At 39.8% G+C, this 22952-nt stretch overlaps 2 protein-coding genes across 4 annotated transcripts in view; both read right to left on the minus strand.

The window, feature by feature from the left end:
• Positions 1–297: 297 nt before the first annotated feature.
• Positions 298–1652, minus strand: LOC140517334 (eukaryotic translation initiation factor 1). Its single transcript, XM_072628476.1, has one exon. The coding sequence runs from the start codon at positions 1508–1510 to the stop codon at positions 1169–1171; it is 342 nt and encodes a 113-aa protein (XP_072484577.1). The 5' UTR covers positions 1511–1652; the 3' UTR covers positions 298–1168.
• A 17710-nt stretch (positions 1653–19362) lies between these two features.
• Positions 19363–22952, minus strand: part of ERLIN1 (ER lipid raft associated 1) — a 60535-nt gene continuing 56945 nt past the window's right edge. For all 3 annotated transcript variants that reach the window (XM_072628489.1, XM_072628490.1, XM_072628491.1), the window contains exon 12: positions 19363–21602. In XM_072628489.1, the coding sequence (XP_072484590.1) occupies positions 21381–21602 (222 nt within the window). In that variant the 3' untranslated portion in view covers positions 19363–21380. The remainder of the gene's footprint in view (positions 21603–22952) is intronic.

Genomic DNA, 22952 nt, shown 5'->3' on the forward strand with positions numbered 1-22952 from the left:
TAGAACCTATTTTACAGGGTTGTTATAAGACTCAAATGAGATAATATGTGTAGTGCTTTGTAAATCTTAAGGTGCTATTAGATTTCAGTTATAATAAGTAATGCCTTAATGTGGTATATGAGGCAGCTGTTGGCACAGTGGACGGAACGCTAGACCTGGAGTCAGGATGAGTTCAAAACTTCCCTAGGTCACGTACTATCTTTGTGAACCTGGGCAAGTCACTAACTCTCACTTTCAACTTTTTCATCTGTGAAACAGGGATAATAATAGTACCTACCTGCCAGCATTGTTGTGAGATTTTTTTTTTTCTGAAAACCAGTTTTATTTAAATAAGAGCTTAAATACATTACATAACATTTAAACTAAAAAAAAAAAGAAAAAAAAGAAACCAAAACCAAACCAGTCTGTTACTTCACATGGCATTGGGCAGTTGTTGCTAGTAAATTGCAAGCTCCGCAGTTACTACATTGACTGTTTTGATACATGAATTCAAAATTTGTTCCCTTGTCAAAAGTTTAATTCAGGTAAAGATGGCCTCACAGTATGGTGTTTTCTCCACTTGTGCATCCCCCAGAGGTAGTGCACTATTACTACTAAAAAAAAAGTCTGGTCAGACAACATTGGACCTTGGTGTGATGTAAGAAAGAAAATGTCCTGCCCCAAAATGCAATTCCTCCCTGGTCAGGTGGTGCAAGTCATCAGGGGAAGCCCTGTTCTACTGCCAAAGGCTAACTCTTTAGCTTGGTGGTATAACTGGACTGGGTGGTGGTGGCGGCCTTAACTTACTCTTCTGAGCATCACCAAGGGCAGCTCAGACAGCAGTAATGTTCTCTTAAATAGACAGGGAGCACCAAGGAGCCTCTGGACAGACATGGTCTCAGATGCTACTAGGGCTTTGGACTTGACTGAAACATTAAGATTATTTGTGTTTCAGGCTGGACACTGCCAGGCTTTACCTCTGTTTAAATGAGGGACTGCAAGACTAGACAGCATGGCTCTTTTCAGTTTATTACATGAATGAGTTACACTAGTCCAAGTTAAACAGCGGATCCCAAATGGTTACATTATACAGGCTGTGAGGTTTTTAAACTTGTGACAAGGGACAGAAGGGAATTTTTCTACTCATTGCAAGGAAATCCTCACTTAAGCTTCAGTGAGCCACAAGCACTTAAAACCCATGAACCTTCAGCTGGTCGTCCTTAGCCAGTCCAATCTCGACGAGGAACTGGCATATGTTCTTGCGCTGGTCACCCTGTAGCTGAATTACTTCTCCATATTCTGGATGCTCAATTACAGTACCATTGCAGGCAAATTTCTTCTTGAATGCCTTCACTAGTTTCTTTTTATCGTAATCATCAGCGATCCCCTGGACAGTAGTGAGGGTCTTCCTGCCGTTTCTCTGTTGAATTCTTATATGGATATAATCCTCAGTCCCAGCAGGAAGCAGGTCATCACCCTTACTTGCATCAGCAAAGGGGTCGAAAGAGTGGAGGTTCTGGATAGCGGACATACGATACGATTCCTTTTCCTCGGTGGAAACGGCCTGCGGAAGGCGGTGGCGGGAGAAGGCGGGCGGGGGGGACGGAGCGTCGGGAAGCGAGGGGGCTCGAGGGGGAGGCTGCTGAGTCCTCGGCGGCGGCTCAGTGACTGGGCTGTTGTGAGATTTAAATTACATATATATGTGTGTGTATATATATATATATATATATATATATACACACACACACACACACATGTATATATATACATATATATATACGCAGTGTTTTGCAAATCTGAAAACAATATATAAATATCAGCATTTATCATTTAGATTCCTGTTTTATGAGTCTCTGAAACTAGAATAAAGTCTTTTGACCTCATCTTGTCTTCAACGACTGGGCAGATCAAATGTGTTTCTTTTTAAATCTGGGAAGATTCAGAAAGAAGTTGGTGGCAACCTTTGTTCTGAAAAGCCCAACCCTAGACAGACTTGGGCCCCAAAGGTCAAACCAACAAAAGATTACCCAATGAGTAGGCAGGTTTAAGAAGCTTGAGATACAGGCTCCAGGCTTCAGACTGAAATGTGATCATATCAGGTCAGGGAAATAACCTCACAGTTTCCTGACGTGCCTTATGACATGCCTGCTTCTCCAATTCTGTGACCTTGCTACTACTGACTTTCTGCTATGAATTATCTAAATTAGGAGTCAAGGATATCATCTGTGCCTTACTGTTAAAATCCACCATTAAGATTTTTCTTAAAAAATTGTACTTATTATTTAATAACACCAGTCTCCTAGGGTTATTGTAAGAATTCAATGAGACCATATTTGTAAAGTGTTTTGAAGACCTTAAAATGGTATGCAAATATTAGCACTTATTATTTGATTCCTCTTTTATGGGTACCTGAGACTAGAATAAAAGTTCTTTTGATTTCATCTCATCTCCAGTGAGTGGTCTGACCTGTGCTAGGACCAGGTTTCTCCCTCTCCCCTTCCTGTAGTTTTGGTTAACCCTAATTTCTGAACTGATCCCCACTGCCCTGAGTTAGTTTCCCTAGATCTTTGAAATTTAGAGCTCTGGATCTTCAGAGTCCTTCATAGCATCTTATGACAGAGTGCCTTGGAACCCTGGAATATTCCAGTCTGCACATAGGCATGGGGTACTTGCACCTGCCATTCCTAGTGGCTTCCAAAACCTGTTGTAGGTTTCCAATATCTATGAAGCTTTCTCATGAAGTCCCTCTGGTTTCTCTGCCTCCAGATACAAAGTCTCTATCCTATCTATGGTCATGCTGGGAGGTTGGTGGTTTGTTTGAAGTATGGCTAGGATTTTTTCTAAACTAGTGATCTCAGAGAGGTAGTCACCAATTAGGAGATCAGGGGCAGAAGTTACGACTGGATGTTAAGGTAGCTGGTGAGGCCATGAAAGATATGGCCAAGACTTGACTTCTTTCCTGATCCACCAACCATCCAGAAGAATTCTGAAGACAGAAAAGCATGGAAAGATCTATATGAAGTGATTGCAGAGTGAGTAAGTATAATCAATAAGACAATACATACAACAATAATGTAGCCACAAAGAGGTAGCTACAAAAATATGGCTATGACAGTGTAAGTAAAAGAACAATCATACGTGTACAAATCAAAAGTGAATATTGTGAAATTATAAAGAACAATCAGGGCATGAAAAAAGATATATAAGAAGATACTCCCACACTAAGATGATCTTAAATGGATACCATCCTTACTGGATACCATCCCACCATGTCCTATAGTATGACAGCTTTCATCCACTTGGATCTCCCTCCAGCATCTTAAACTCAACATTTCCAAAATAGAATTCATCATATCCCCTACAAATTCATTTCTCTCATGAATTTCCTTGAATTTTTGTTGAAGGAACATATGTTCTGTCTCTCAAGGTCATGAACCTAGTCATCCTTGACTCTTCTTTCTCCCATGCCTTCCTATCCAATCAATTGCCAAGTGTTGTCAGTTATATTTCCACACTATCTCTTACATCTAAATACTTCCCACACAGATACTACCCTCTGTAAAACTTCCAAATCTTTCACTCAGGCTGTTGCTGTAGCTGTTTCAGCCATGTCTCATCCTTCATGATGCCATTTGGGGTTTTCTTTGGCAAAAATGCTGGAGTGCTTTGCCTTTCCTTCTTCAGTTCATTTTATATATGAAGAAATTGAGGCAATCAGGGTTAGGTGAGTTACCCAGTGTCACACAGCTAGTAAGTATCTGAGGCCAGATTTGAACTCAAGAAGAGGGGTCTTCCTGACTCCAGGTAGGGCACTCTATCTACTTCACTACCTACCTAGCTGAAGTTATTGTACTAGCCTTCAAATTGCTATCCCTTCTTCCATTCTTTGCCCTCTCCAATTCTTCCCTCACACAGCTGCCAAACTAATTTTCCTTATACACAAGTCTGACCATATTATCCCCCTGCTAAAAAATCTTCAGTGACTCTATGTGATCCTTAGGATAAAATAATAACTTAAGTTTGGGATTTAATGCTGTCTGTGATCTAAGTTTCAACTTCTCTTTGCAGACAGTTTATATAATTCCCCTTCATGTATTGTTTTAGTCAAATTATTTTGCCACCACAAAAAGAGCTGCCATAAACATTTTTGTACTTGTAGGTCTTTTCCCCCTTTATATGATTTCTTTGGGATGTAGAGGTAGTAGCGGTATTGCTAGATCAATCTGGTTTGGTTGCCCTTCAGATAAAGTCCCAAATTTCTTTCCAGAATGGTTGAATCAGTTCATACCTCCACCAACAACCAATTAGTGTCCTAATTTTCCCACATCCTCTCTAACATTCATCATTTTTCTTTTTTGTCGTATTAGCCAACCTGATAGATGTGAAATGATACCTCAGAGTTGTTCTAATTTGCATTCCTCTAATCAAAAGTGATTTAGAGCACTTCTTCTTATGACTGTAGATAGCCATGTGGTATGGGTATTGATTATTCTTCAAAAGTTTGATAGATTCTCCCATGAATCCGTCAGGACTGGGTTTTTATTTCCTTTCTTTGGGAATTGCTTTAGAGATCATTCTATTTCTCTTTTCTGGGATTGGGTTATTTAAGATCACTATTTGATCTTCTATTAATTTTGTCTCCTGTTCTGTTCTCAATTTTGTTAGCATATAACTGCTTAATAGGTTCTGATTTTTTTTTTTGCTTCTGGTTTTATTATGATTTAACTTTGTTCCTTTTTTAATCATATTGATTTCATTTTCCTGTCCTTTTCTTTTTTAGATTTCCTCAATATTTATCAATTTTAGTCATTTGAAAGAACCAACTTTTAGTTTTATCATTTCTATAGGTTGTTTTTATTTCCAGTTTATTTCTCTCTTAACTCTTAAGTAACTTCTCTTTTGTGCTTATTTTAGATTTGGTTTTTTTCAGCTTTCTAATTGTTTTTGCCCTCTTTGTCTGTAAAGCCATTACTTTCTCTTCAGTTATTTTAGTTTAATGTACTTCAATGTAACCTTATTCCCATTAGCTCTCTTCCTTTTTACCCTCAAGACCTGACCTCTCTTACCTGCACCCTTTCTTCTAGATTTATAGTTTTGCTTAACTTATTGATTCCTTTTTCCTTTTATTTAGTTATAAAATTCTCCCCTTTTTTTGCTCTCTATTAAATAGAATCCCCCTCCCTCTTCTCCCTTTCAACTTGCTTTGTTTGTTAGTTTTTAAATTTAATGTTTGTGCCTTTTTCTAAAAAGAATTTCTTTTATTCTCTTTATAATTATATCTTCCCTTTTTGTCTACTTGTCTGTTGTCCCTTGATCCATGACCTGTCTATTCAATCAGTCTTTCATTAGTCTTTGTATTCCTCATGGAATTAGTGCTTGCAATGTCACTATTTTGAGTTTCCTCTTCTAAACAGTTTACATATTTTTGCCTTGTAGATCTTTCCTGTTGTTACTGTTATTGCTTAGTAGTTATTCAGTCATGTTCCACTCTTTGTGACCCCATATTTGGAGTTTTCTTGGCAAAGATACTAGAGTGGTTTGCCAATTCTGTTTGCAGTTCATTTTACAGATGAGGAAACTGAGGCAAACAGGGTTAAGTGACTTGTCCAGGAGAACACAACTAGTGTCAGAGGTCAGATTTGAATTCAGGAAGATGAGTCTTCCCAACTTCAGCATGGTACTCTACCCCCTGTACCAAAGAGCAGCTCAGATCTTGCCTACTGACCCCTTTTTCTCTTGTCACTCACTCTTAGAAATAGAAACTCCTGCAGGTGACTTAGAATATTGTCCCCATGGTAAGGATTTTCCTTTGATTGTGCAGTTCATTAGTAACCTTTGCCCTCCCTTGATATCATTTTTTCCATTTGCCTTGAAATTTCTTCCCTAGACCCATGCCTTTTCATTCTTCTGGGTGTCAGTCATTCCCAAGTGAAAGATTCCTCCTCACTGGAAGAAGGATAAGTAGTCTCTTTATGCACTAATTTCCTGCAGACCATACCCATTGTAAGGTCACCATCTCCCTTTATAGACTTTTTTTCTCCCATAAGAGCATTTCTCAGTGATTCCCCTTCCTCCACTGTGCCTCCCCATAAATCAAGTTCTCTCCCTTGCTTTCTCCTTTTCTAATCCCTCCCCATACCTCCTTGCCCATTCTCCTATAGGCTTTCTTCCTCCCAAGAGAACATAGGAGTCATTTTTGCTTCATTGTTGGCCTTTGGCTTGTTCTGAAAGTTTTAAAAGGGGTAAGAGAAGAGAGGGCAAAGAGAATAGTGTAAAAAGGAAGGTTTTCCCCATAATGTGTGAGGGGAGTAAATACATATAGGAGGGCTAGTAGGGGTAGGAGGTCATCCTACCCTTGTTCATGTGAAATGAACAAAGGAGGACTGAACACATACACAAAAAGTCTGGTGCAGAAATACAGAAAACTCAAATGGGAAACAAGCAGAGAGAGGGAGTGGAGTTAAGAGGGAGGATAACCTTAGAGAGAAAATAAACACAAGCAAAGCAAGCTTCCTGATTTTGAAAGGCCAATTAAAATGAAAGAAAAGAACTGGTACCTCAGGGTGAGGTTCTCATCAATAGGCAATGGATAAACAAATTGTGGCATATACATATTTTAGAATATTATTGCACAGTGAGAAATTACAAATGATATGATTTCTTTGAATCATAGAAGTATGGACTGATGCAGAGTGAAGCAAGCAGAAGCAGGAGAACAATTTATACCAGGACAAAAATACTGCAAAGAATAAGAGTGTAGCCTTCCCTCTTTTCTGATCACCAAGGCATGTGCATGGAAAAAGCAAATCACACATCTGATGGCTCAGAATTATCAGTCTTCTTGGAATGTCTTTCAGCTGCTCCTGTTTGATGCATTCCCCACTGGGTTGAATGGAATTACAGTCTTTCCCAGGTGCACAGTCACTACATCAAGCTAGATCACTCCTGGTTGCTGCTGTATACTGTTCTTCTTGGCTTATGGTTGTATACTTCTATGGTCTTGTGACTTCTGAGGTTGTCTTCACTACCTGCTTCTGGGCTACATCCCTTCAGGATGCCTATAGTCATCTCAGCTCCAGTCTGAGAGGCTGCAGTGGCTTGAAAGCATTTCTCTGAGGAAAGTACCCTCAGGCAAATGTTAAGTCTATTTTGGAAACTATTTCCTTTCCTCCCTGAAGGATCCTCATCATTATCCCCAGCTTCTATTTTAGGTTTAGAAATCCATTACATCTCTCACTTAATTTCTGATTGATACTCCAGAAGAATTTAAGAAGCTGCCCTTGAAAAAAATTACCAAAGTGCTTTTTGGTTCTGAGGCCTCTTAGTTACTGTCCCATAGATTCCCTTTTTTATCAAAGGGGCATGGCATAAGAACAAAACCAGTAGGGATTTTTGAGGCATTCCCTTCCATCTCAAACCTTTGTCACAAATTTTTTCCTTTAGCCTGCATACAAATTTTCTAGGGTTCTTGAGCTGCCTCATACATACTACACTCCTTAACCTTTCCCCCACCACCATGATCCCCTTTAATTTATCTGGTTTCTTTTGAATACTAGGAAAAGTTTCAAGCAGGAGATTGGACTTTAGTTGGGACAGCCAGAAGTGGACTGTCTGTCATATCTGAGGAAGAGCAAAAAAGACCTGTGTCATATAAAAGTAGAGGAAGAAGATAGAGGAGAATGTGTGATGTACCTTAATCAAGGCAAAGACTAACAAGGAAGGGGAAATAATTCCTGTGGGCTCTCAGGAAAAAAAGTGAATCTATAGGAAAATAAGTGAGGGGGCAAAGGGTGGGATGCAGTTGGGGGGAAAAAGGGGAAGTATTGTTTCAGTGGTGAGATGGGGTACTACCAATGAATATTCCTATGGGAAATATTCTAGAAATAATCTATAAAGGAAGATGGGAACTTTACAATAGATATAATCCGCAAGGATCTGGAGCTTAGAGAGACCACTCATCCTGCCTCAAAAGGGATTCAGAGATTCTGGGGGTAACTGGTATACAGAAGAGTGGAAAGACATGGACCCAGAGAGACGATTTCAAGTAAAATGGGAAAAAATTTCCAATGAGGAAGGCAAAAGTTAGTAATAAATGACACAATCAGAGCCATAGTAAAATCCCTATCATGGGGCAATATCGTTTCTATTACCTACAGGATTTGGCATTTCTAAGAGTGGGGGCATTATAGAATAAAAGGGGCCAGAAACAAAGATCTTTATATCCCCAGGGCTTAGTAAAGCCCGGCACAGGGGGTTAATATGTTTACTAACTGACAGATTTACAAAGCAATAATATACAAGTTATTTAGTATAGGGAACCAAAAATAGGTATCTCAAAAGTATTAATTCTTTTTTTTTACATGTTTCTTTTTATTTTATTGTTAAAAAAAGTACAAAATCTCATTTTCCAGTCAGCTGTGCCCCTTCCTTCTTCCACCTCTCCCTCCAAGACTTCCTCCCCACTGTCTGGGGACAGATAGGCTCCACTTTCCACTTATCTCCTCTCTCTTCTCATGCAACCTGACTCCAAAAGCAATGGTAGCTATGGCACTGTCAAATCTCCAAAGTATATTGCTCAGAAGCTAAAGGACATAGAAGAGAACAGGGATTCTGGGGACTCTGGTGGTTTTGGTGAATCCAAGGACTCTAGGGCCATGGAAGCATTAATTCCTTGAGGAAGACAGGGACTCAAGGAGGCCTAAATAAGTGTAAGGGCCATGAATTTAAGAATAAAAATCTAGAATAGACAGAAAGGAAAAATAAAGAATGAAGAAAATAAGCAAGGGGGGAATCTTACTTACAGAACGGCTCAGATAATTAAAATTTAAGTACAAAACAAATTGAAGGGAGGCAAGGAAAAGAGATTTTCCTTACCTGAGAGAAAGAGAGGAAGAATTAGATAATTAGATAAAAGAAAGAAGAGAAAAAGAATTAATGAATTAAGCAAAATGTCAAAAGCAGAGGAAAGTATAATAAATGGGAGGGTGGAAGCTTGAGGGTGATGGGAAGAGAGCCAGTAAGAAGAGGGATGCCTTAAAGTACGTTAAACTCATTAGTGTTCAATATTGTACTAGAAATGCTAGCTATAGTAATAAAACACAAAGAAGAAATTGAAGGAATAAGATTAGGCAATGAGGAATGAGGTTTACTTAGAGAACCCTTAATGTCAACTAAAAAATTAATCAGGACAATTATCAACTTCTGGAAAGTTGCAGAGTATAAAATAAGCCCACAAAAAATCACCAGTATTTCTGAACCTTACCAACAAAACCCAGTAGGAAGAGATATAAAGAGAAATTCCATTTAAAATAGCTATAGATAGCGGAGGGTAGAGTCAAGATGGCAGATTACAGGCAGCAACCCACCTGAACTCTCCCAAAATTCCCATCCAAACAATTTTAAAATAACTCCTCAAATTGAATTTTGAAGAGGCAGAACCAACAAAAGGTCAGAATGAGAGAATTTTCCAGCCTACGGCGCCTTAGGAGGTCAGCAGGAGAGATCTGTGGCCCTGGGGTGGGAGCTGTCCAGCAACAGCAGCAGTAGTGGGTCCAGAGGCAACTATGATATCAGAAGTAGTAGTAATGGATTCAGGAGCTCTTAGCCCAGAGACAAGAAGAGAGCTATACAGCTGGCCAGACAGAAATTACAGAGGACCCTTTGCAGGTGCTAAGTTCAGGGAGCAGCCATTGGTAACTCTATTGCTCACATGAAGTTCTGGGTCATAGTTCTAGAGCAGAGAGGAGCACTTGTGATCAACCACAAGAGAACAGGGGCCCTTGGCATAGTACCAAGGAAGAGAAGAGCACTAGCACTTGCAGCTGAAGGGGAGTAGGAACCATTCCTTGGTAAAGGCCACAGTGCAGTCCAAGAGAGCTGTGACCACAACTCTCCCTGGATCACACAACCCTGAAAGCACTGAAAATATGTAGACCCCCAAAACTAGTTCTGAAAATAGCAGACTGAAAAAGTCTGAAGTTTGGAACAGTGCCTCCTCACCCTGAGGTAAGCAGAGTCATACCAGAGTTCTTAACTCCAAAGTCAAGAAACAGGCTAGGAAAATTAAAAAAAAAACACAAAAAAGAACTTGACCATAAAAAGCTACTTCCAGGGCAGGGAAGATCAAGAAATAAAGATAAACTCAGAAGACACTAATTGAAAAACAGCTACAACCAAAGCTTCAAAGATAATGTTAATTAGACTAAAGTCCGACATTAATTCTTGGAAGAGCTAAAAAAAATAGAGTTGTTTGCCATTTCCTTCCCCAGATCATTTTATAAATGAGGAACCAAGGTAAACAGGGTTAAGTGAATTGCCCAGGGTCATGCAACTAGTAAGTATTTGAACTCAGGAAGATGAGATTTCTAGTGCTCTATATTGTGTGTCCTTCCACAAGTGTGCTCTAGGTGTTTTCATTCCTTCCACTGATAGCGTGTGTACTGACAGGAAAGTATGCCTGAGGTTTATAGGAAAAATGTTTCATCGCCACTTCGCTTACTATATTTTATGAAGTACCTTTGCTTTGTCTCCTCTGGGCAAGTGTAAGTAGAAATATATCTTTGGGGGCTCACAAGATATGGTTTCTTTTGATGGGATACAGAGTATCTTTTAAAAATTTTAGTATTTCATTTATCCCCAGTTACATGTAAAAATAAAATTTAACATTTTTTAAAAATTGAGTTCCAAATTCTCTCCCTACTTCCCTCTCCTCTCATCCCTCATTGAGAAGGCAATTAAGTTGATATAGGTTATATATGTGCAGTCATGGAAAACGTATTTCCATGATATTCATTGTTGTAAAAGAGAACACATACCAAAAAAACCCTAAGAAAAAAAATTTTTTAAGTATGCTTTAAGCTGTATTCAGACTCCATCTGTTCTTTCTCTGGAGATGGATAGTATTTTTCACCATAAGTATTTCTGTATTGTCTTGGATCATTGTATTGCTATTTGCTATGTCCTTAACAACTGATCATCATTTAATACTGCTGTTACTGTACACAATGTTCTTCTGGTTCTGCTCATTTCACTTTGCATCAGTTCACATATTTCCAGGTTTTTTCTGGGAGCATCCTGCTTGTCATCTTACAGCACAATAATATTCCATCATAATCATATCACAGCTTGTTCATCCATTTTCCCTCATCCCCTCAATTTCCAATTCTTTGTACTCATATGTCATTTTCCTTTATTAAAAAATTTCTTTGGGATACAGACCTAGCAGTGATATTGCTTGACCAAAGGTTACACATGGCTTTATAGCCCTTTGGGCACAGGTGTAAATTACTCTACAGAATAGTTGGAACAGCATACCACTTCACCAACAGTATCTCAGTTTTAGTGTTTCAATTTTCCCACATCCCTTCCAACATTTGTCATTTTCCTTTTCTGTCATTAGCCAATCTAACAGATGTGGGGTAGTAGCTCAGAGTTGTTTTAATTTGCATTTCTCTAATCAATTGTGATTTAGAGTATTTTTTTTCACATAACTATAAATAGCATTGATTACTTTGTCAGAAAATTATCTGTTCATCTCCTTTGACCATTTATCAATTGAGTGGCTCTTATTTCTAACGATTTTGCTCAATTCTCTATATATTTGAGAAGTAAGATCTTTTTCAGAGAAACTTGCTGTAATTTTTTTCAGTTTTGATTACTATGTATTTCCCTCCATCCTATTTTCCCTGTTTATCCTACTCTTTCTCTCCTTTCACCCTGTTCAATCTCAAAAGTGTTTTGCTTCTTTTACCTCCCCTAATCTACACTCCCTTCTATCACCCCACTCACACTTCTCTTAGACCCTTCCCTTCCTACTTTCCTATACAGCAAGATACATTTCTGTACCCAACTGAGTGTGTATTATTCCCTCTTTGAACCAATTCTGATGAAAGTAAGGTTCATGCACTACACCCCCACCTCCCTCATCTTCCCCTTCATGGTAAAAGTTCTTTTACACCTCTTTTAATGCCAGATAATTTACCCCTATTCTACCTCTTCTTTTCCTTTTCTCCCAATGAATTTCTCCTTCTCACCCCTTAATCTTATTTTTTAATAATTATCCCATCGTATTCAACTCACACCTGTGTCACAAATATATATATATGTATATATATACATACATACATACATATATATATATATATATATACACACACACTCTGTCTCACTGACTAATGAAAAGTTTTTAGGAGTTACAAGTATCATTGCCCCATGTAGGAAAATAACAGTTTAAACTCATTGAATCCATTGATTTCTTTGTCTTATTTACCTTTTTATGTTACTCTTGAACCTTGTATTTGAAAGTCAAATTTTCTATTCAGCTCTGGTCTTTTCCTCAGGAATGACTGCATATCTACCACTGAATATCCATTTTTCCCTTGAGGGATTATACTTAGTTTTGCTGGGTAGGTGATTATTAATTGAATTCTTAGCTCTTTTGACTTTTGGAATATTATATTCCAAGCCCTTCAGTCCTTTAATGTAGAAACTGCTGAATCTTGTGTTATCTTGATTATGGCTCCATAATATTTGAATTGTTTCTTTTGGACTCTTTGCAATGTTTTCTCCTTAATCTGGGAGGTCCACAATTTGGCTATAATATTCCTGGGAGTTTTCATTTTGGTATGTATTTCAGGAAATGATCAAGGGATTCTGTCCATTTCTATTTTATTCTCTGGTTCTAGACTATCAGAGCAGTTTTCCTTGATAATTTCTGGGAAGATGATATCTAGATTTTTTTATCATGACTTGGGAAATAATTCTTAAATTATCTGTCCTGAATCTATTTTTCAGGTCAGTTGTTTTTCCAATGAGATATTTCACATTTTTTTTTAATTTTTATATTTTTTAATTTATTTTAAGTTTTCAACATTCATTTCCACAAAATTTTGAGTTCCAAATTTTCTCCCCATCTCTCCCCTCCCCCACCCCAAAATGCCTTGCATTCTGATTGCCCCTTCCACCAATGTGCCCTCCCTTCTAAGACCTCTCCCTTCCCTTATTCCCATCTTCTCTCTTGTCCTGTAGGGCAAGATAAATGTCTATACCCCATTACCTGTATTTCTTATTTCCCAGTTGTATGCAAAAGCAATTCTCAACATTTGTTCCTAAAACTTCAAGTTCCAACTTCTCTTCCTTCCTCCCTCCCCACTCATCCCCACTAAGAAGGCAAGCAATTCAATATAGGCTATATGTGTGTAGTTTTGCAAATGACTTCCATAATAGTCATGTTGTGTAAGACTAACTATATTTCCTTCCATCCTATCCTGCCTCCCATTTCTTCTATTCTCTCTTTTGACCTTGTCCCTCCCCAAGTGTTTACTTCTAATTGTTCCCTCCTCCCATTTGCCCTCCCTTTCATCATCTCCCCCACCCCACTTGTCCCCTTCTCCCTTACTTTCCTTTAGTGTAAGATAGATTTTCATAACAAATTGAGTGTGCATGTTATTCCTTCCTTGAGCCAAATGTGATGAGAGTAAGCTTCACTTTTCCCCTCTCACCTCCCTCTTTTCCACCCACATTGGAAAAGTTTTTTCTTGCATCTTCTGTGAGAGATAATTTGTCCCATTCCATTTCTCCCTTTCTCTTCCCAATATATTCCCTTCTTTTTAGATACGATCCCTTCCTATTCAACTCACCCTGTGCTCACTCTCTTGTTCTCTCTCTCTCTCTCTCTCTCTCTCTCTCTCTCTCTCTCTCTCTCTCTCTCTCTCTCTGTCTCTCTCTCTCTCTGTGTGTGTGTTGGGTGTGGGTGGGTGGGTGTAGGCGTGGGTGTGCAGGTGTGTGGGTGGGTGTGTTTATAAGCCTTCTAACTACCCAGATCCTGAGAAAAGTTTCAAGAGTTACAAATATTGTCTTTCCATGTAGGAATGTAAACAGTTCAACTTTAGTAAGTCCCTTGTGATTCTTATTTCCTGTTTACCTTTTCATGCTTCTCTTGATTCTTGTGTTTGAAAGTCAAATTTTCTTTTCAGTTTTGGTCTTTTCATCAAGAATGCTTGAAAGTCCTCTGCGTCATTGAATGACCATCTTCCCCCCCATTTTTCCCAGGTTTGCTGGGTAGGTGATTCTTGGTTTCAATCCAAGTTCCTTTGACTTCTGGAATATCATATTCCATGCCCTTCAATCCCTTAATATGGAAACTGCTAGATCTTGTGTTATCCTGATTGTATTTCCACAATACTCAAATTCTTTCTTTCTCACTGCTTGCAATATTTTCTCCTTGACCTGGGAACTCTGGAATTTGGCTACAATATTCCTAGGAGTTTCTCTTTTTGGATCTCTTTCAGGAAGTGATCAGTGGATTCTTTCAATATTTATTTTGCCCTCTGGTTCTAGAATATCAGGGCAGTTTTCTTTGATAATTTCATGAAAGATGATGTCTAAACTTTTTTTGATCATGGTTTTCAGGTAGTCCCATAATTTTTAAATTTTCTCTCCTGGATCTGTTTTCCAGGTCAGTTGTTTTTCCAATGAGATATTTCACATTACCTTCTGTTTTTTCATTCTTTTGGTTTTGTTTTGTAATTTCTTGGTTTCTTATAAAGTCATTAGCTTCCATTTGCTCCATTCTAATTTTTAAAGAACTATTTTCTTCAGTGACCTTTTGAACCTCCTTTTCCATTTGGCTAATTCTGTTTTTTAAAGCATTCTTTGACTCATTGGCTTTTTGGACCTCTTTTGCCAATTGAGTTAGTCTATTTTTAAAGGTGTTATTCTCTTCAGCATTTTTGGGGGTCTCCTTTAGCAAGCTGTTGATTTGCTTTTCATGATTTTCTTGCATCACTCTCATTTCTCTTCCCAATTTTTCCTCCACCTCTCTTACTTGATTTTCAAAATTTTTTTGAGCTCTTCCATGGCCTGGGACTACTGCATATTTATTCTGGAGGTTTTGGATGCAGAAGCCTTGACTTTTATGTCTTCCCCTGATGGTAAACATTGTTCTTCCTCATCTGAAAAGATGGGAGAAAATACCTGTTTACCAAGAAAGTAACCTTCTACTTATTTTTTCCCCTTTTTTGGGCATTTTCCCAACCAGTTACTTGACTTTTGGGTCCTTTGTAAAGAGTAGGGTATATTCTGGGGACTTATAAGTTCTCAGTTCCCCCAAGGTGGCACAATTCAGGCAGACAAGTTTATTCCTCAGGGGCCTCCAGCTCCACCACGCCCCAGGACTGTGCTCAGGGCTGAGATTCAGAACAACTGCTCTATTCCTCCAGGGGCTTTAGGCAGGGGCAGTGCCAAGGTTCAGATCAGCTGCTCAATTTCCCCAGGGACTTTAAGCTGAGACACTCCAACAAAGGCCCCTGGAGGCTGCTGCTGCCGTGGCTGCCAACTGAGACAGGGGCTACAGGAGGACCCTGTACCCTTCTCACTATGGTTGAAAAAGTCCTCTCACTGACCTTTGGCACCTATGGGTCAAGGGATCTGTAAACTTTTGCTGCTGCTGCTGCCAGGGATTGTCCCCAAAGCATTGTCCATTCCTGCTCCTCCCAGTGCCATGCAGCCAAGACTGGGCTGCGCTCCGCTTCAAGTCTGGTGTGACAGACCTTTCCCATCAGCCTTCCAGGTCACCCTGGCCTGGAAATCTCCTCCAGTCCATTGTTCTGTAGCTTCTGATGCTCTAGAATTTGTTGAGAGTCTTTCTTTACAGGTATTTTATGGGCTGTGGGTGAAGAGCTAGAGTATGTGCATCTTTCTACTCTGCCATCTTGACTCAGCCCACATTTTTTCTTCTATTTTTTCATTCTTTTGGTTTTGTTTTATTGTTTCTTGATGTTTCACAAAGTCATTAGTTTCTACTTACCAAACTCTAATTTTTAAGGAATTATTTTCTTCAGTGAGTTTTGGCAGCTCTTTTTCCATTTGGTCGGTTTTGCTTTTCAAGGAGTTCTTTAATGAATCTTTAAATATCTTTTTCAGTTTGGCCAATTCTGTGTTTCAAGGCATTCTCTTCATTAGATTTTTGTAACTCTTTTACCATTTGGCTTATTCTGTTTTTTAAGATATTATTTTCCTCAGCATTTTTTTTGTGCCTCCTTTACCAAGCTTTTGGCTCTTTTCATGATTTTCTTGCATCAGTCTCATTTCTCTTCCCAATTTTTCCTCTACCTCTCTTACTTGATTTGTAAAAACTCTTCTTGAGCTCTCCCATGGCCTGAGACCAATTCATATTTTTCTCTGAGGCTTTGGATACAGCAGTTTTGACTTTGTTGTCTTCTGAGTTTGTGTTTTGATTTTCCCTGTCATCATAGATACTTTCTTTAGTCAAAATATTTTCCAGCGTATTTCTTGACTTTTAACTCGATGCTAAAGTGAGGCTGTACTTCCAGAGTAGAGGGACCACTGTCCCAAGCTTAAGGATTTTTGTACAGCTGTCATCAGAGATAACTCTGGGGGCCTGTAAGTTTTCAGTTTTCCAAGATGGTATGATATAGGTAGAGGGTATGCTTACTACTCTCCTGGCTTGTTCCCTGGCTGATGACCAAAAGCACTCTTTCCCATGCTGGAACTGTGACCAGGGTCCCAGCTTCCCTGTGGTCAAAATTTCTATTGGGTTAGTGCTCCCCCTCACCTTGGGACTGCAACCTAGGACTTCAACCCAGATCCAAATATGGGCAGTGCAACAGAGTCCTGTCCCAAGTGCCAACAAGGTGATCCCTGTAAATCTCCTTCTGACCTATTGTCTGACCCCCTAAACCATCTGTGAGCTGAAAGGTCCAGAAACCACCATTGCTGCCACTTATTCAGTCACCCTCAAGGCCTACTACTAGTTTTCTGGGGTACAGCCTGTACTGGACTCCACTCTCACCCCTGTGCAACAGACCTTTCCTGCCAACCTTTAAGTTGTCTTAGGATGGAAAATTGTTTCACCTTGTCTTTTTGTGGGTTCTGCCTCTCCAGAATTTGTTTTGAGGTATAATTTAAAGTTGTTCAGAGGGTTTTGGGGGAGACCTCAGGTAAGCCCCTGCCTTTTCTCCACCCTCTTGGTTCTACCCCCAACACAGAGTATCTTAAACCCAAGGTAGCTTCTGTGAGGACCACAAATGAAAGAAAGGGGTCCTTCTGATGCCATGTTTATTTTAAGAGGTTGGAAGATTCAATAACCAAACCTTAACTTGCTGAAGAACAAATCCAAAAAATACACATCGTTGAATTACAACATCAGTTGGCAGGTGTTCTCCTCAGGCTTCCATAGCCAAGGCACATGACACTATAACTTGAGGCAGATTCCAGAATTTGGTATTATCTAAGTAGATGAGTTCTGCAAGGGATGTCTCAATCTGTAGGCTCCTTGGCACCTTCTCTCCTTCCCCATGACCAGCACTTTTACCTCCCACCTTCACAATGCATATTCTCTCCTAAGCCTCTCTATTTGGATAGGAAAACCGCTAAAGGGCTGTCTGTGAACACAATTGGTCAAAGACAGGACAATGCTTCCAAAGCAAGTATTTTACAGAAAAATAGCAGCTTGATTTCTCCAACTTCACAATGAAATAAGAGCTGTTCATATAAGTCCACAAAACTTTCCATCTTGAACAACCCCATCCCAGACTCAGGAATTACTATTTATGACTATGACGCCAGTCAGGGAGAAAAGAAGTCTTTATTGATCTGCAACAAAGATAATTTGAGGATCAAATACCTAAAGCACTTTATAAAACCCTAAAGCATTATAAAAATCAGCTATTATTACCTATATCTGGTGGTAAGTGGCCACCAATTTATTTTACTCTCATTTTGTAAATCTCTCCTTTAATTTTCAGGACTTCAATTGGGTATTTAATTGGAATTTTAAAATCTGTCAGTTTTCTAGTTGTTTTTTTCTTAAATTTTTACATACCCAATTCATTGATCTGTTCTCTTATAGATGTAAGCATTTAGGAATATTAATTTTCCCCTAAGTGGTGCTTTGGCTGCATTGCACAAATTTTCATATGTTGTCTCATTGTCATTACCTTTAGTATTTTTGTATTCTTTCTATCATTTGTTCTTTGGCCCTCTCATTCCTTAGGACTATTAGTTTCTAATTTGTAATGTGTTTCAAAGGCCTTTTATTTAATGTAATTTTTATCGCATTATGGTCATTAAAAGATGCATTTCTACTTTTCTTTGTGAGGTTTTTAAGCTCTAATACATGGTCGATTTTTGTGAAGGTATGGCCAGCAATAATTGCTAATGATGAAACCAAACAACCCTGGATTGCGACTAAATAGGGAATCCCAGTTTTTTATGAGGTATTGAAATGGGATAGCTATTTCTTCCTTTCAGACCATCTTCCTCCACCTTTATGTAGCCACTTGTTGTTCAAAAGACCCATTATTCTTTTTCCACTACAATTCAAATTTATAAAGAACTCTCACTTCTCTTAAATAGAACCTAGTCTTGGCCATGACACTACCTGGTATGACCTTTTAAAAAAGTATTCAGACTCTCTCCCACCCTAACACCTCCACACCTTAGGAGGGTCTGTTTACAGCCACTTAGTGGGATATTTTAGTGGGTTCTTGCCACCATCCTCCTCTCTTTACCCTTCACCCCTAATCCCTTCTTGTAGTGAACTCCTGTTATTGGGCCTCCGGTAACTACTTCAAACCTTTTGAATTTAGCCTTGTCTACTCCTATTGATATTCAATCATCCAAAAGTAAGAACAAACACAAAGAGGCACCATGTGTTCATGGCCACACATATTGGCCTAGGTGGGAAAGAGTATAGACAAAGTGACTGCCCTTCTTCCCATCCAAAGACCCACAGCAGTTCTTTTCCTTCTCAAAAGTTACCAGGGAGAGAGAGCTAGAGTCTCGGTTGGAAACTTTTGTATGTACTCTCTAGCTCAGGGACCAATTAAAAGGCTTTTCTTCACTACACAATGAAGCAGACAGGAAATAATCACAGAATACCTGTCCATGCTGTGAATTAGGAGCAGGACCTTTTCATTACACATTATCACATTCTTCTGGAAGCAGGTCCACCAAGTCTCCCAGGTAGGTTGACAGAATTAAGTGTAAGATGTCCAGAAAGGTAGGAAGCGGCCTGGTTGTGAAGGTCGGTAGGTGAAGAACTGCTGAATCTCAAAATGACCATCACTGAAGCCTTCTTCCTTTTGCTATGGTGTGAGGACTAGCATACCCAAGGTCCTTCAAAAATGGCTAGGTTATAGCCTTCCCTTCTTATTCCTTTCCCCTCACATCCCTAGCTCAGGGTGTTTCTTGTTCCTTTCCCCCCACATTCCTAACCAAGGTGTTCCATTTTAAGCCTTGAGCCCTCCTTATATGATTTAAAATATCTATAATAAGAGGCCCTTGGCTTTATATATTACCCATCTGCCTGATTCTTTTGTGAAACTCCCCTCAAGTTCCAAGACAGATAACACCACTCAACAGTGACAGTAAAATCATTTTATTTATTTTTTTCAAAAAGTAACATTTTGCATATAAATTTCAACTTCAAGATTACAGCATATATTTACCAAAAGGCACATCCCCAAAGAAGGGACAGAATCAAAAGCCCATTGAGTGAGCACTGGGAAACAAGCTTCTTGGGGAGTTTAAGTGGATGAACTTCCTTTAAAAATTCAAAAAAAAATTTCTTCCACAATGGCATTCCATTTCTAAGAGCTGGCAGGTGTAGGGTGAGGAAATGTAAACCCACCACTACCACCTTAGGGTGATTTTCAGATCAAGAGCTCATTAAATGGAGGAGAATATCTGGGACTAAGAGTACAAAGGGTCAAGGACACAAATTTTTCCACGACAGATACTTCAATCAGAAACAACAATAAAGCCATGTGGATTGCCGAGTTTATTTTGATCAACTTACCAAGAAACTTTAGAGTTATAGGAGGCATGAGGATGCAAAATTGAATTGAAAACTGAATTTATAAAGTAAGCAAAGAATAAAAACAGATTTCCAATTACAATTCCATCACAGTGCACAGCCCAGGAAACTGATCTTAAGAACTAATGTTTGGGCTTTCCCTTCTTGGCATAATGGATGTTCAGATGGAACATCTTCTACCACCTCCTACAAGAAGACAAATGAAACATCTTCATAAGCTGCACACTCAGCTTTTGGAAGGGTCTTGAGGTCCGAGTAATGTCTCCCAGACCATTAGGATATGTATCGATTCAGAATCTTTCTCTCTGTGACATTGCCCAAAAGGGACTCTTCTTCCTTTTCAGGTGCTGTTGACAGGACAATGGCCTCCCGGTGACAGTTTGGGAAGGACAAACAAGCTGACCACTTTAACATCCCAAGACCAGATAGTTACCAACTAGCCAGTGAGGAGGACACAGAAAGGAAGGGATGTCAAGGTGCACTAACCAATACTTCTTACTACATTAGGGTTTTTGATGAACAGTAGCAAGAATCATTGTGCTAGAGTTATCAGGGCAGCCACAGGACCTGGCCTCAGAAATAGGCAGAGCGCTGGGGTATGATGATGCCCCCAAATCCAGTTTTAAGAACAAAACTTCTTTCATTTAGGATAAAAGTGTGTAGCGGATAGCAAAGTCCTATTCCATTCTCAGGCAGCTGCTGAGCTGAGAACACCCAAGTCATAGTCTTAAGACAGCTTGTTACAAACTCCTTGGGTAGAAATATAGTCCAACAATCACCTGAATGAGGGGAAATCAGGAACAGCAGTACTTTGGTCCATAGAAGAAAGGATTAGTTTAATGACCTTAGAATCAGGAGCACCCTGTCCCTGAGTCTGTTGCTGCCACCTATGTACAATTTCCACACACCTAAGATGTTGCAGCAAGAAATCTTCAAGAGTTTCTAGTTGGATGGCAAGGTCTATGGACCAACTGGCCATAAACTCTGCTGCTGGACAACAGAAGCCATTCATTCAGAAGGTCCTTTTCCAAAGAACCTCAGTGGACTACATGTCAATCATGCCTGTGAATTCGGGGTCTGGACTCCAAAGGGGAAAGTAATGAGCCCTGGGACCCAGTCATCTGTAGTTTTGTCTTTACTGTACTTACCATACACCTGGGTCTCTTTGGCCTGGAAACACATTTTCCCCAGAATCTGATGTAAACATATGCAGACTGCCACTCAGAAAAGCCACAACTCCTACAGATTTTTGTGTTTAACATTCCAGTGCAGGCAGTGTCTTAGCATTAGTCTTTTCATCATTCACAAATGCCTAGCTTATAAAGGGACACACACAGAAGGAGCTTGAAAGAGCTGTGGTTGAAGAAAACCACCTGACTGCCAGAGAGTTGCATCCTACAGTCAGTGGATAAACCAGGCCCATCCCAGGAGAGCAGAGTAGACTGAGCAGTATTTCTGTGAATTAATTTGCAGTCATTGTAACCCTTGTCCCAATTATTGCCCCCACCCACCCACCCTCCCAACTGCCATATCTTGGTACAGATGAGTTTTTCCAGCTCTTGCATCAACCTGTGCTTGCTTTGTTTCCAATGGGGCTTTTCTCAGAGGACTCCGGCGCCTCCTTAGAGAGGAGGGAGATTTCTCTCCCAGTCCTGGCATCTGGATATTTGAAAGCACAAGAGGAGTCCATGAATATGCTAGGGATGCTGCTGCCAAAGTAGATCTTACTGTTTGCAGCAATGGCCTGATACTTTTTAAGCTCCAGATATTCCGGGGTTAGTTTAAGCTGTGTGAAACAAACAAGAGGAATGCTGTTAGAACACTTGAAACCCTCCCTGCCTTTTACAAAATAATGATTTATCCTTTCTCTCTTTCCCCTGAGAACTGCTAGGAAACAATTCTGAATCCATGAGCAACACTTGGCCCCCTGCCCTCCTCCATCTAGAAGCCAAATGTACCTTAATAACTCATATCCCTCCCCAATCTCACACCTCCAGCCCAATTCATTCATTATCTAGTCCTAGCCCATTCCACTCTGTCCTTTAAGAAATACAAAACTATTGACCAAAGTTCCCCACGTCCTCAGGCTTTCCAACCAAATATCCTTCTGCCTTTTCACTTTCACAAAAATGTGCCTGTCCCCTGAGAACACTGTATCGTGTGTAGCCCATTCCACTGGTGGCAACTCCTCTGGGATCAGTAGGCTGGAAGGAGAGGCCACCATGCTACTTCTAGACTAAAGGGGCTCTTCACTTTTTGGATCATGAACCCCTTCTCAGAAAAACGTTTGCTGCCTACATTCATAATCGAAAGAAATAATAAATTCCAGATGCCAGTAAAAATAAGGATGCAATTTTTTGCTCATCCAAGTTCACACACCCAATGACATCTATTTACAGATGTAGACTCCAGGTTAAGAACCTATGTTCCACATAATACCTTATCACCAGTCATTTGAGCTCCATTCAAACCAACTGTACTAGCCTCCTCTTCCATCCTTGTCACCTGCTGTCACACTGCAAAGGTTACCTACTTTTTATCCCTTGCACTACGCTGCCTACTGCCACTAAGGACAGTCACCTGGTAATCCAGGAGAGTTCAGGCTCTACAAACTTCTTCCTGAATTCATCAGATTGTGGCCTCTAATTCTGAGGATCTTAGGTTCACAGATGTAAAGCTCAGAGAGGCCCCAGAGAACACCTAGGCCACGGCCTTGTCTCTACCTCTACCCAATCAGTTTTCTAAGTCTTGTCCATTCTTCCTCTATGACATCTCTCCCATCTGTCCCATTTTCTCCTTTGTTGGACACTTATTGTGTTACTCTGGACAAGTCACTTAACTTCTGTCTCAGTTGCTTCATCTATAAGATGGGTGCAATAACAGTACCTACACTTCAAAGGGTTGTGGGAAGGATCGAATGAGATAATATGTGTAAAGCAACAACAGTGCTTTAAGATTTCCAAGAGCCAGCTCTTGGTAGATTATTTCCAAGAACGTTTGTCCATTCTAAGATCCTATGTTCCCAAGTCTCAACAGGAGCTCCACCAGGGCCCGAATCATGTCCCTCAAAGAAAGTGGCTCCAGCACCCTGGCAGATTTGATGACCAGAACATTGTCTAAATCCTTGTTCCCCACT

This window comes from Notamacropus eugenii, chromosome 1 (assembly GCF_028372415.1).
Source record: "Notamacropus eugenii isolate mMacEug1 chromosome 1, mMacEug1.pri_v2, whole genome shotgun sequence".
Classification (NCBI taxonomy): domain Eukaryota; kingdom Metazoa; phylum Chordata; class Mammalia; order Diprotodontia; family Macropodidae; genus Notamacropus; species Notamacropus eugenii.

Bases quoted from the DNA above. Each gene is read 5' to 3' on its own strand.
- LOC140517334 (XM_072628476.1), bottom strand. From the start codon at position 1,510: ATGTCCGCTATCCAGAACCTCCACTCTTTCGACCCCTTTGCTGATGCA.